This window comes from Ochotona princeps, chromosome 27 (genome assembly GCF_030435755.1).
Source record: "Ochotona princeps isolate mOchPri1 chromosome 27, mOchPri1.hap1, whole genome shotgun sequence".
Lineage (NCBI taxonomy): Eukaryota > Metazoa > Chordata > Mammalia > Lagomorpha > Ochotonidae > Ochotona > Ochotona princeps.
In genome coordinates, this window is record NC_080858.1 from 26,429,686 (window position 1) to 26,443,426 (window position 13,741).

The window sequence follows — 13,741 nt, forward strand, 5'->3', positions numbered from 1 at the left end:
CTGCAAAATCCTCTGTATACGGACTCCGTGGATCGTGGGCACACTAGCTTGGTATCAGAATTTATCAACCCAACCTAGATTGTTGACAAAACGTCTACCTGGGCCCGGCGGCGTGGTCTAGCAGCTAAAGTCCTCGCCTTGAAAGCCCCAGGATCCCATATGGGCGCCGGTTCTAATCCCGGCAGCTCCACTTCCCATCCAGCTCCCTGCTTGTGGCCTGGGAAAGCAGGAGAGGACGGCCCAATGCATTGGGACCCTGCACCCGCGTGGGAGACCCGGAAGAGGTTCCTGGTTCCCGGCTTCGGATCGGCGCGCACCGGCCCATTGCGGCTCACTTGGGGAGTGAATCATCGGACGGAAGATCTTCCTCTCTGTCTCTCCTCCTCTGTGTATATCTGGCTGTAATAAAATGAATAAATCTTTTAAAAAAAAAAAGTCTACCTAGATATGTTAACCACAGTGCACTACTGGACTTCAAAAGCATTCTGAATGAACGTTTGGCAACAGACTAAAAATCACATCTGCTTGATATGTATTATCTTGAAGGGGTGTGCACAGGAACTCGGCCCAGGTTGGCAAATGCAGTGTCAGTGGCCCCTGATCCTCCTTCCACACACGGGAGGCTTTGCCTGAGAGGAGACAGAACCTCAGGATTCTGTGCTCGTGGTGTTCTGGGCAGCTGGGATGTCCGTGAAGCTGGGGGAAGGGCCAGTGCCCTCTTGGCCCTTTGTGGTCAGCTCTATATGCAGGGGAATCATCTAAAGCCCAAGATGATAAGATTTTGTACTGAAGTCCTAGAACTTATTATTTTTGGCATCATGGGGACTAAAACCCAGACACACATGTCACCACTGCGGCTTTGTTCACGGCGTTAGGCTGTCTGTGATTCTCAAGTTTGGCTGCAGCCGTTCTATTCCCAATGTCCTCTATGTTCCTAGTGATTTTCCCAGACTCATTGACTTGGGAAAATCTGCAAGCGGCTTCTTTGTGTGTGCAATGACTGATGACTGTCTTGGAGCAATTTAGAGTGAAAGAGAAAGTGAGTCGTGGACTAGAACTCGCACTGGTATGAGGGAAAGTGCCTCTGGCTCAGTTTGCTGCATTAGAAGCATGGCTGTGTGTCTTTCTCTCTCATTGGCATCAATGCCTGCACTCCCATCCCTAATTCCTGCCTGGGATACAGCTCATTGCACTCTGCCACTTGCCGCTTTGCAGCCATTAAGCTGTTGTTAGGAGGTCAGCAGTGATCTAAGCGTCCCATTTAGCAGATCGTTTTCAGTTCTTATTTTTTTCACCTCATTTAAGCATCTCATACTGTCAGTCATTTCTTTTGCTGGTCTCCCTGTTTATGCTCAGTTTGCTTGTGGTTTTTGACAGTGCTCTCTTGCGTTCCTCCTCATCTCTGGTTCAGCCCTTGCTTTAATCCGTGTGGATTGTTTTTCTGCTTCTAGTTCTTTGTAGGCTGCGCCTGGGATTCTGCTGCTGGACTCTTGGGTTGTCGCTAGTCGCCGGCTGTCATAAACAACGCTCCTGGTGCCTGTTTGTGTGCGTCTGGGCTGGAGAAGTTTCTTACTACACATTGAACTTCGTCAGTATTTGTACTTTTGTTTTGTACTGCTCTTCATTCCTGTGTGTGTTTTCCTGAGTAGCTGTGATCTGAATTCTTCCTTTTATCGGCATGAAAGTTCTTATTGTGCACACTTGCTGCCTGTTTGGTCTCTACAGCGTTGTCAAAATGCCTCCTTTTCATTTGTGACACCGGCTAATTCAGCTTATGCTTTGATGAGTCTTATCAGGGAACCATCAGCTTTAGAACTTCTTGCAGGACCAACAGCGTTCCTGCGTTATTTTTTATCTGTTCATTAGGTAGAGCTTGCTAATCCTCTTACACAAACGCTTTATGTTTTTACTGGTTTTATTTATGTTTTTGTTTCATTGGCTATTGCGAGATTTAGATGGATAGCTCACAGCCTTTATTCATACATTTTAGTCTGTACATTTTGAGATCGCATTGCATCTTCCAGATAAGCTCCAACTTCGATCAGCAATAAAGATCTCTGCTATGATAGTGGTATCTTCCTTAGCAGTTGATATGATGAGCCACACCTCAGCACTGCGCTTCTTTCTGTCATCATTTATATAAAATTTTCTCCCATATGCTTCCACTTTCAACCTTTATAGAACCTTGGTTTTGGGTGTGTATTTTAAAATTAGGTGCATTTATTTATTATTTCTTCAAGAAGGGAAGTGGGAAGAGAGAAGTTGAAAGCGAGCATGCATGTGCAAGCGTGAGCTTCCATTTTCAGGGTTCATTCCCCGAATGGCTGCAACAGTCAAGGACAGCAGGCCCAGCCGGAGCGTCATCACCTGGTGCCTCTCAGAACTGAGTGTGCAGGGAGCACCAGTCACAGCAGTGCTTTTGGGCACTGGTGTGGCGCAGTGGGTACAGCCTCTGCCTGTGATGCTGCCTTCCTATGTGGGCACTGGTTCAAGTCCCAGCTGCCCCACATCTGATCCAGCTCTCTAATGACCTGGGAAAGTGGCAGAAGAGCTTGTGCTCTCGTTACTCACATGGGACACCTCCTAGCTCCTGGCTTCAGCCTGACCCCAACCTTGGCCATTTTGACCATCTGGAGAGTGGTCAAACTCTGCCCTTTGAATAAATAAATAAATTAAAAAAAAAAAGAAGGAAAGGAAGCTGGGACTCAGATCTATATATGTGGCCAGGCAAGTGGGCATACTAAATATCTAGGTGTGTGTCTGGGCACGTGGGCACACTAAATATCTAGGTGTATGGCTGGGCACGTGGGCACACAAAGTGGTGCTCCAGCCACTTTGTCCAGTGTGCACCTCCAGATGTGGTTTTTATGGACAGCATACAACTGAATTTAGAGTTGGCATATTTGGAAAAGGTCTTTATCCTGTCCTCACACTTTTTTCTTTTCTCTCTCTTTTCTTCCTTTGCTTCCTTCCTTTTTTTCTACTTCCTTCTCCTCCCCTTCCTCTTTCCTTCTTTTTCTTCTCCTCCTCAGCTCATTTCTCCCCGTTTCACCCCTCCTACTCCTGTTTTCTCTCAGGTTCTTGGTTTTGTTGTTTTTACCCCACCCTGTCCCGTTTAGAACTCTTCCTCAAATATACGAAGTTTGTTTCTGTTTAAGGGCGGGTAATAAGGTGAGTGCAACTTGCTTTACTAGAGCAGTCTGTGAACGGAGGAGACTTGTGGGTGGGAGAGGCTGCTGTGCCGAAGTGAATGCGGCATTGTTGCTGGGAAGACCTCGTCAGAAAGCCTTGGGTGAGGGTACTTAGCTTCTGTAAACAGCCTAGACAGATGATACTGTGATGGCATGCACGCCCTTGTCCTTCCCTTTCTTCTTCTTCTTCTTCTTCTTCTTCTCTCTCTCTCTCTCTCTCTCTCTCTTTCTCTCTCTCTCTCTCTCTCTGCAGGCATGCACACACACACACACACACACACACACACACACACACACACACATCTGTGTTTATTGAGCTCTTGCTCCCTGCCCTTATGTCCTTGGGCTGAAGGAGGGCGCCTGGGGTCTTTGGGCTCGTTGCCTGTGCTGCCTTCTCAAGGCCAGCCGCCTCTGTGTCAGTCTCTGCAGCAGGCTCTTTGTGCACATGAGTGGGAGAAGGAGTCTCTGAGCCTAGTGTGTCCTTGACTGGCGTTCACTGCCATGAAGAGGAGAGAACATTGTACTGCACCAGCTGTAAGATACGTACCATCCTTGGGTTTGTTGGGAGGTGCTTGTTGGCTGTAAGCGTTCACAACATGGCCAGTGGCACGGCTGTCTTCATCTGTCTCGATTTAACGGCAGCCTGGTATGGTGCAGCTTGGGCACTATGTCTTTGGTGTATGGGATTCTTTGCTATTCAGTTGGATGAAGCCATGTCATTAGAAAAACTGCAGAACAAATTTATGGAGCAATAAAATCCATCTCACTTCTAATTTGAAGGGCTTTTGATAGAAGATGGCATTGTCAATTACAGTGATATGGTGGGGTATAGGGTTCCTCAGTGGACACGAACGGGGACGTCTGTCAGGGTCCTCCCCCTGCTACCAGAGCTACTGTCCACTCCGTGGGGAACTGAATTCTTGACTCTTGTCTCACGTTGTCTTCCCTTCCAGCTCTAGCTGCATTGCTCGGAGATGTCGGTCAGCCTCACCTTTTCATTCCCTGCTCTCAGAGCTTCATGAGAGACCCTAGGATCCCTCATCTGTCACAATACCGCCTCTTCTCTCTGCATGCCACACATCATGTGCCACTGTCAGTCCTTCAGATTTCAAAGCCAGGATCCCATTAGGCTAGCTGGCTAAGAGGTGGAGCTCCTCTACCCAGATTCTTGTGTGTTCAGGGCAGATAACCTCGTACTTGTTGCTCTCTCAAAACAAGGTACCTTCCTTCGAACAGGTTGGTCCTGAGTAGAGCATCTGCAGGCATTTTTACCTGGGGGGAGGAAGTGCTTGCTTGCTTGGCTCTTACCACGCTTAGCAACTTAAGACTTGAATGTCAGGGTCACTGTTGTTTTGGGGTAGTGTCACGGAGACTGGGTTCACAGCATTTGCTCTCATTCTTGGAATGATTGAACATGGCCTCAGTCTATTAGCCACACTGTGGCTCTTTTCTAGTTTGCTGTCATTCCTTGCTGTCTGAATATGGTTAAAAAATGAGCAAGCTACTCAACACCACGTTATGGGGTTCTAATGCCTCTCATTGGGGAAAGTTTCAGACACTTCATTGCAGGCTGTAGAAACTCAGCCAAGTTAGCAGTGGAACAAAGCTGGACCTGGGGGAAGGTGGTTACATAGGAGGGAGTGACAAGGCGGATCACAGAATCCAGAGTGCAGGAGTACAGGTCCACTGAGGGCACTGGAGTTCCCCTCCTTGCCTTCTAGAACTCTTTCTCTCTCGCTCTCCCTCTCTCACTCTTTGCACACTTTGTACTCCAGTTTTCAGGAAATACAGCTTGATCACCACTTCCTACCCCCTCAGCTCCCTGGAGGGAGATAACCCGTCTCTTTTCACTCTGGGTTCCAAATCACAGAAAAGGAAGCATGGGTTATCAGCATGGTGGGAACCCCTGCCCCACACTGTCCCAGACTTTCCACTTGGCAGAAGGGGACTGCTAGATGGGACGGGCAGGGGCTAGCCCCGAAAGTGGCACCAACTGCAGGTGCTATTTCCTTCCCCTTGGAGATTACAAGGATTAGGTTCATGGTCTGGAACATACTGAGACATAAGTAACTATTTGTTGAATGAATAAATAAATATGAAATGAGATGCTTATCTTCTATAATGCATACCTGAGAGAAGAATTCTTGGGTGGAAAGACTGTTCCCTTCCTTGCTCTGCACTTCACTGGAGCCTCAAATTGCCTCACCAAGAACAGAGAATAAACACCTGGAGCTTAGAATGTGAGGTCAGGAGAATGGAGGTGGTTCCATTTCAATGCAGAAGACAGAGGAGGAGAGGAATAAGAAAAGATCAAGAAAAATGGTCGCAAGTGCTTTGGGTTTGGGGCTTTTGTAGGATGTTTTTTAAAAAGCCTTGTTTCCCAGGTTTTTTGTTTGTTTGTTTGTTTTCATTTTATTCCTGGAGAAACTAAATATTGTGCTGATGTCCCAGTGGTCTTCAATGAGCTGTTTCATACCTGTTGTGACCTTACATTGCCTGACCTCCCTTTATTTCTCTGACTCACACCTGTTAATATTGAACTTGCTTTCTGTACTACTTTGAGTAGCAACAGAATCTTAGCTAAATCTCTGTTATTTTATATCTTTCTAATTACATTGGAAAATTACTATCTAGAGTAAATTAATGAATGACATCTTGGCTTAGCTTGCAATTCATTTTTTGCAATAATAAAAATTGATTGCAGTTCATTATATAACATTTGAATAGTTCTAAGCACATTGAATATTATTTCACATGAACAATGTGACTAGTTAGAAGGTAATTTGTTACTGTGGATTCATTTATGGATGTATTAGCAATGACCTTAGTATTATAATACCTTGTTTTTTCTATTATTTTTATAATAATGACTTTACTAAAGTTAAATAAAGCAGCTTGGTTGTGTTTAGTTCATTAGAAGTAGAAAGCACGTTAATTTTGAGTAGTGTTTGTGAAGTTGACCCCCTCAAAAATGGAACTAAGAAGGAAGATATAATATTATTTAACTTTGAAACTACAATTCAGTTTAAATGAGGGGGCTCTTCAATAAGCTCATGTAAATGTAGGTCATGAAAACACTTTATGTATTTCAAAATTGTTGGCACCAATGTAAGCTTATCTCTTAATCCCATTTTCTGTGAAATTTCCAGGTATACTTGCACAGTTTTTTGAAGTCGTATAAATCTCCAAATTTTGTCTTTGAAGAACAAACAACAAAATAATCTTGACAGTTTCTCTTTGAAGGGCAGTGAAATGGATGTTGTTTGGGTATTATTCTCATCGATAAAATCAATGCATTTTATTATATAGCTCTCATATTGTTTGTGGCAGATAACTGGAACAGTAAATTAGGTGGTGACATCTCCTTTCACTTAAACGATTGCTTTAAAACAATATGATTTGCAGTATTTGTTTTCTTATTAGTCAGCTAACTCGTAGTCAAATAAATACGCAGCACGTGATAAGAGCTGAAGATGTGTTCCTTGTTGAGATTCTATTATATTCTAGCCTGTAACTCTGTTCACTAGTGGCGGTAATAAAAGTGATGGAGTGATATTGTGTTCTAACTTGGTTAGGACATCTTAATTACCCGGCTCACCATTTGTCTTTGCTGTTTCTGTTTGTTTTATCTTATGTTACAAATATTCTCTTCACCTTTTGTGCTTTTGTGCCCACGCAGTCTGACCCTGGTATCAGGTAGTTTTTAAGTAATGACTTTATAGTAATCATTTGATTGCTTGAATTATTTAAATATTCATTGTATTCTTAATCTTACTATTTGTGGTGAAGAATTTCATCTGAGTGAATTGAATGTGTTCATTTGCCGTGAATCAGTGATAGCTTGTGTGTGTGAGAAGTGAGAGGTGATGGAATCATTAGAGTGCCGAGGCTTTTTGACGTGGAGTGTATTTGAAGTGTTTAGGCAACACCAGGGAAGGGGTGATGTTCTGAGGAGAGATTCCTCCGGGCTCTCGGGCCGGGGTGAGGCCTGCGGAGATGCTCTGAGCGGTGGAGAGATGCTCTGAGCGGTGGAGGGCGTGCCCCACCGTGTGCGGAGAGGGGATGCTGCATTCCTGCTGGAGGCTGGGAGACAGGCAGGGGAGCTAGGAGGAGGGGACCTGCAGCACGGGGAGCTTTCCCTGCGGTGATGGGATCATTGTGGTAGACAACGGAAGCCGTTAAGTTTGTCATGTATGCCTACTTCTTGGAAAATAGTCGTGCCAGAAACTTTGCCTGCTTTATTCTGTGTAATCCTCAAGAATGCCCTATGAATGGAAGATGTTTTTCCTCTGATTTACACACACAGTGTTTTTCAGTAGTCAAGAACTATGAATCTTGAACAAAAATACTAAGATGTGGCTATTTACATTATAGTTGACCGACTAAAGGCTGATATGATTGTACTATGCACACGTGCATGTGTGTTAACACATATTCAGAAATATTGAAAGCAATAGTACGCCTTGGTTTGATTCCTGGCACTTTGCAGCAACAGTTGTCACCCTCAGTGCCTGCAGAATACTTACATTGGCTTTGGTTTGTGTTGTTGAATGCAGTTCTATATTCATGTGAGTTTTTTCCTTATTATGATTTAATTGTGTGTGAAATCTCCAGTGTTTTTTAAATCACCCAAATGTGGCTTAGCGAGACAGCTGTGACAGGTAGATCCACCTGGCCACAGACGGGTCTTCAGTGAAGCATGAAGCCATGTCGGCTTGGTGATCTGTATTTACTGAGAGTCTTGGCCCCTAAATCACCAGGCCTCCTCTGCACTCAGTTATTTGTGAATAATAGACTGGATGAGCTACAGTTTTTATTGCTAGTGGTCAGTAGTGACCATCTGAGAGCCACTGCCTGTGTGGCAGCTTTGTGGAGCTCTAGCTCCGGATGGGGCCTGGCGAGGCACGGAGCACTCAGGCCTCACTGGCCACAGTCATCTTGGTAGCTGACCTGGCTGACCCGTGAGGATGGTTACTCACTTTCCCCAGAGCATGTAACTGCAGGTGCCACACATTTGTTGTGGTAAGTCTGAAATCTCATGAAAAAATAAGAACTGAAGTTAGAGCCCAAGAAGAAACTCCTTAAGGATTTTGAAAGACTACATGGATGATCAGTGCTGACCTGGAAGGCTGATCAAACTGCAAGATTTTCTAGATCCTTGTGTAGTGGAAATAACCAGCCAAACCACAACACTGTAACTTGGATGGTTTTAACTTCTGGCAAAGATGATTGAATTCGGAATCTTTCCCAAAGCCATGGGAAAACCTCATAGGTTAGAACCCTGCTGTTTCATGCTTTTAGATTATGGCAAGACCTTCACATTGGCTGGCACTGCTGACCCAAGGATCAGCACACCGAAGTTTTGCAAAGAATGCTGTTCTATGTGAATAGATATGCAAATCAGTGGCATAGCAGTTGAACATTTTCATGACAATCTGCATATTTGTAACACCTCCTCTTGTTTTGTAAAAGCAACAGTAATAAGAACAGTGTCTAGTCTTTTTATTTGTCACTATTCATGTTTAAATGTGTGAGCTACTTCATGAATGTCCTGTGCTGCCTCCTCTTCACTGTTAAAGCTTCCAGTACTGCAGTCACTGGGAAGGAGAATTCCTTTTTTCCATGCTGATAGAACCTTCTGGGTGGATTCTTGATGGCTGTGCAGCACTTAAGGATCTTCACATATAGTTGGGAACATAAAATAAGCATGCAGAGCAATTAAATACTATGTTTAGGGTCTGTCTCTGTGGGGAAAGCTTCCCAAATCCGTTTCATTTTATTGCTGCTTTCTAAGATTTAACACACTAACCTGTAGATCTGCCTCTACCATATGCAAATAATATGAATAATTAGGGTCATTTCCTGGGCAGTGCTGCAGGCCCCAGAAACTCAGGAGTGATCACAGAGCTCTCTGTCCTCTGGAGCTGTTATCTCATTTGAAATGGTGACTTTTACCTCTTGGTTTACAGTGGCTGCTTCTGTTTCTTCCAAAGTAGTTCTCCAGTTTCTGATGCACAGAGGATCTGGATTTTTTTTCCTGGAACATTCCCCTCTGCTTGTTTTAGGTGCTTAGAGTAGAAGCCAAACCCTGGCTGTTGTCTGGGTTCTTGGCACTGTCCTCAAGGACAGCAGGACGTAACCTATGGCAGTCTCTCCACGCTGTCCCCAAGGATAGCCCAGGCCCTCCACAGCCCTGCTTTCTACAGGGTTACGCTGTGCCAGGACGTGACCTACGCCAGTCTCTCCAGCATGGAGACATTGCCACATCTCCGTGATACCTTATGGAGATGTCCTTAGCAGCCCCTCTGAGCAGGTACAGACTGGGCCATCAGCGATGGGTCAGACCCTCTTCGGCACTCCTACTTTCCACTGGCAAATGGACCCTGTGTCTCCAGCCCTCGTGATTGTGTCTTCCCAGATAACCCCACAGTTGGCTCCTCTTGCTTCTTGCAGACTCTGCAAGTGTCCCTGGAGGATTTCTAGCCGGCCTTGGCCTGGCTTTGACTTTTCCACAGCTCTCTCCACATTGGTATCTTCTTTGTCCTAGTCTTATCACTTGATCTCTGCTGTCTCTAAGAGGCTTTTGGGGGAATAATTTTTGTATATTGTTTAGCCTCTCTTTCATTGTTCTTGGCTGCACCATTGATCTGTTTTAAAGTGCATCTAGACCCTCTCAGCTTTTATCTGTGATACTGGTCTTGTATCTTTACAGTCCCAGAGAATGTATTGTGACATTGCCTGGCTGTTCCAGTGTATTCTGAAACTTGCCAGAAAGGTGGACAGGAAGGGAAGCAGCATTGGGTGTGTTCTCTAAGATAGGTATGATTGAAAGGACTATACCTGTGACAGTTCTGGAGAGTTCAAGTGTTCCCTACTCATGAGCTGTTCCAGCTGGTGCAGACCATGCTGCCCAAGTCATCACGGGGCTGGACGGTAGCTTGGAGGAATTGAGGCTTCTGCAGGCCATTGCTGACTGTGTGGTGGCTGATCCTCAAGGGAAGTAAATGTTGCTTTTTTAATGTTTGAAAACACGGGGGTACAGAATAAATAGTCTGTGTGCACACCCACGTGTGCTTTTGTGTAAACATGTTTATAGTACCTTCAGTACTACATGTGTAAAGAAAGTATGGTGAGAGCTTGGATTTGAGAGTTGGTCGGGTTCCTGTTCAGATCCTGTCCATTTGCTGGGTGCTTGAGCTTGAACAAGCAGGACTCCTCTGGATTCCACTCTGCGTCTGTGAGCCAGGACACTTCATTGTACTGACAGGAGAATGAGCTTGCTGAAGCCCCTGACGTGTTGCCAGCACGCACCTGGTAGTGGGTAAGGCTCGTGTGCGTGTTGGCTGTTACCCAGTTTGAGATCCTGGATCCTTAAGGATGAGACCTTAAGTTGTTTACCTATATCCCCCAAAGTAGGTGGGTGAAGTTTGTGGCAAAGGATTTTTAAAGAATTAGTAAAAATTTTTTCTGTTGTTAAATAAATGTATTTAAATGTGTTTATTTTGTAGATAAAAATTCATCTGAAGTAACAAGAAAAAAAGGAAAACACTGAATTAGAATTAATTTTCCATTCATCAAACTTTAAGCATTTGCTTCTTGATTTCAGTAGATACTTAACAAAATATCATTAACTTTTCTCTGTCATTTAAAAATTAATGTAAGAATTAAGCTGAACCAATACCCTAAAACATATCAGCATTATATGACATAAGAAAGGAATAGAATTTAAAAAAAATGGTGAGTTAACAAAAAAACAAATCTCTTAGTTGAAAGCAGCAGCAACAACAAGAGAGAAAAGTGTGTGTCCTACCCGCCACCCACCGGTTCCTGGGGTGTTAGACAAGTTAGGTGATGGCTCTGAATGTGTGTCCTACCCACCATCTTCTGGTTCCTGGGGTGTTAGACAAGTTAGGTGATGGCTCCGAGTGTGTGTCCTACCCACCATCTTCTGGTTCCTGGGGTGTTAGACAAGTTAGGTGTGGCTCCAAGTGTGTGTCCTACCCACCACCCACCGGTTCCTGGGGTGTTAGACAAGTTAGGTGATGGCTCTGAATTTGTGTCCTACCCGCCACCCACCAGTTCCTGAGGTGTTAGACAAGTTAGGTAATGGCTCCGAGTGTGTCCTACCCACCATCTACCGGTTCCTGGGGTGTTAGACAAGTTAGGTGTGGCTCCGAGTGTGTGTCCTACCCACCACCCACCGGTTCCCTGTGTGTTAGACAAGTTAGGTGATGGCTCCGAGTGTGTGTCCTACCCACCATCTTCTGGTTCCTGGGGTGTTAGACAAGTTAGGTGTGGCTCCGAGTGTGTGTCCTACCCACGATCTACCGGTTCGTGGCGTGTTAGACAAGTTAGGTGATGGCTCCGAGTGTGTGTCCTACCCACCACCCACCGGTTCCTGGGGTGTTAGACAAGTTAGGTGATGGCTCTGAATTTGTGTCCTACCCGCCACCCACCAGTTCCTGAGGTGTTAGACAAGTTAGGTAATGGCTCCGAGTGTGTCCTACCCACCATCTACCGGTTCCTGGGGTGTTAGACAAGTTAGGTGTGGCTCCGAGTGTGTGTCCTACCCACCATCTACCGGTTCCCTGTGTGTTAGACAAGTTAGGTGTGGCTCCAAGTGTGTGTCCTACCTGCCACCCACCGGTTCCTGGGGTGTTAGACAAGTTAGGAGGTGAGGATATGGAAGTGAGAATGCTTAATAAGTGATAAGCATGGAGTGCTATAGGCATTTAGCAATTGATTATAACCTTGAATCTTTCTCTGAGCTCTAGAGACTATCAACGGGGTATTTCAAGTAAAGGAGAATGAGGTCCCCCCACCCAAAAAAGTGATAAAATTACCACGCATTACCTGAGTGACAGCTGACCCTCACAGGTCTGAATCGTATTTGACAGTAACTCCTTGTGCGGGAATTTCCTCTGGCAGGGATCTGATGACAGAGCTGAAGGGCCGCCTGTTCTGTACTTCCCCCTTGAGTTCCCTGCCCCGGAATGTGGCTGCTCCCCTCGCACTTGGGTGGGGCCGGTGTGATGGCTCTGCTGCGTTTTTGTGTGGTTTTTCAGAAGCTCCTGTCTTACAGCTCTGCTGTGACACTCACCGGGTAACCGACCCAGGCGCTGGTTGAGGTCTTGCTAGCACGCCGGCGTGGAGGGTGTGGGTGGGTGCTGCTCTCAGGACCCCAGACTGCATGACTCGCTGAGTTCTGATGGCTCGTTGCTGTCTCCACAGGGCTTATCTCATCACAGACTACATGGGCATCCGGAATGAGAGCTTCATGAAATTGGCTGCAGTTGGGACGTGGATGGGGGACTTCGTCACAGCCTGGATGGTAAGGCAGCTTCCCTTGGCCTAGTTCACAGGAACACCACGTCGAAGACATGTGCAGAATGCTGGGAACACTGCTTCTCCAAAGTGAAATGATCACCTCTCTTTCAAGTGGAGCAGATTTATGGGCATAGATGAGACCAGAGATTACATCGCACTGTCTGTGCATCACGGGAAGTGTCAGTTAATTGGAATGTTAATGAGATTAATAAGGACTTTCCACCAGGTGGTGTGTAAACACACACACACACACACACACACGTTTGAGCATATAAGTGTATGCACATCCGTAAATCCAACAGAAAATTCTTCCCTGTGAAGTAATTTTGTGACATTTATGCTTTTGTCATGTATAACATTCAAGTAAGGAATGTGGCCTGGCCTAATTTAGAATCTTCAAGGCCTTGAAAAATAGTTATCTTCATTTGTTTATCTCATGGAGCCTAGTAACTTAATGGGATCTGAGAGCGGTGAGATTCGCCTGCTGTGATCTGTTCAGTGGGACTAGTCTTTATCCTTCCAAGCTTGTGTTCACTAGATAACCATGTCTCGTGCTGAGCTCCTGTGGCAAGAACTTGTGTTTTTAGCCCCTGGGTTAATTATACTCAAGAGCGCCCTGCTAGGATGCACTGTGTGCTGTATGTTCTAAGAAGATCACAGGGTGTTGAGAGCTCAGCTCTCATAAAAATGGAGCCACGCCAAAGACACCTGCTCCCAGTGCAGTTAGTCCTGGTAGCTTTGTCAGTGCCCTAGTGTGGGTTTGACCATACCAACGGAAGGGTGATGACTGAGGCCAGGGTCCTGGGGGCACACCCTTCCTGAGATGTCTTAGGCGCTCGGAGTGGATACCACGCAGGCTTCCAGCTGCTTCCCCGAACCAGGAAGCAGGGATAGATTAACTGCTCTCTTCGAGATCATCCTGGAAGGGGACAAGGCCTGTTGCTGTGCCTCCTCGCCCTCGCCACCCTGTTGGCTATTAGGATGCTCACAGGACCGTAACCAGAGGGATCCCTCCAATCAGTGTTAAAACACAAGCTTCAGAATTGGCTTGTTTTGTTAGCCATTAGGATAGGCTAGGCATTGAGACCACGCCGCCTGTGTCAAAATTTTCATGTCCATCGGGGAAAGCTATTGAAAAGGACTTTGAGAAATCTGTTTCTTGAAATTGAGGAGATATCTTTTGAACATTTTGCATTATGGATTGTGATTTTGACTTGACTTTA

General features: G+C 45.6%; 1 protein-coding gene across 3 annotated transcripts in view; it reads left to right on the forward strand.

Annotated features, from left to right (window-relative positions):
* Positions 1-13,741, forward strand: part of TMEM117 (transmembrane protein 117) — a 269,877-nt gene that overhangs the window by 115,955 nt on the left and 140,181 nt on the right. For all 3 annotated transcript variants that reach the window (XM_058656042.1, XM_058656044.1, XM_058656043.1), the window contains exon 4: positions 12,423-12,522. In XM_058656042.1, the coding sequence (XP_058512025.1) occupies positions 12,423-12,522 (100 nt within the window). The remainder of the gene's footprint in view (positions 1-12,422; positions 12,523-13,741) is intronic.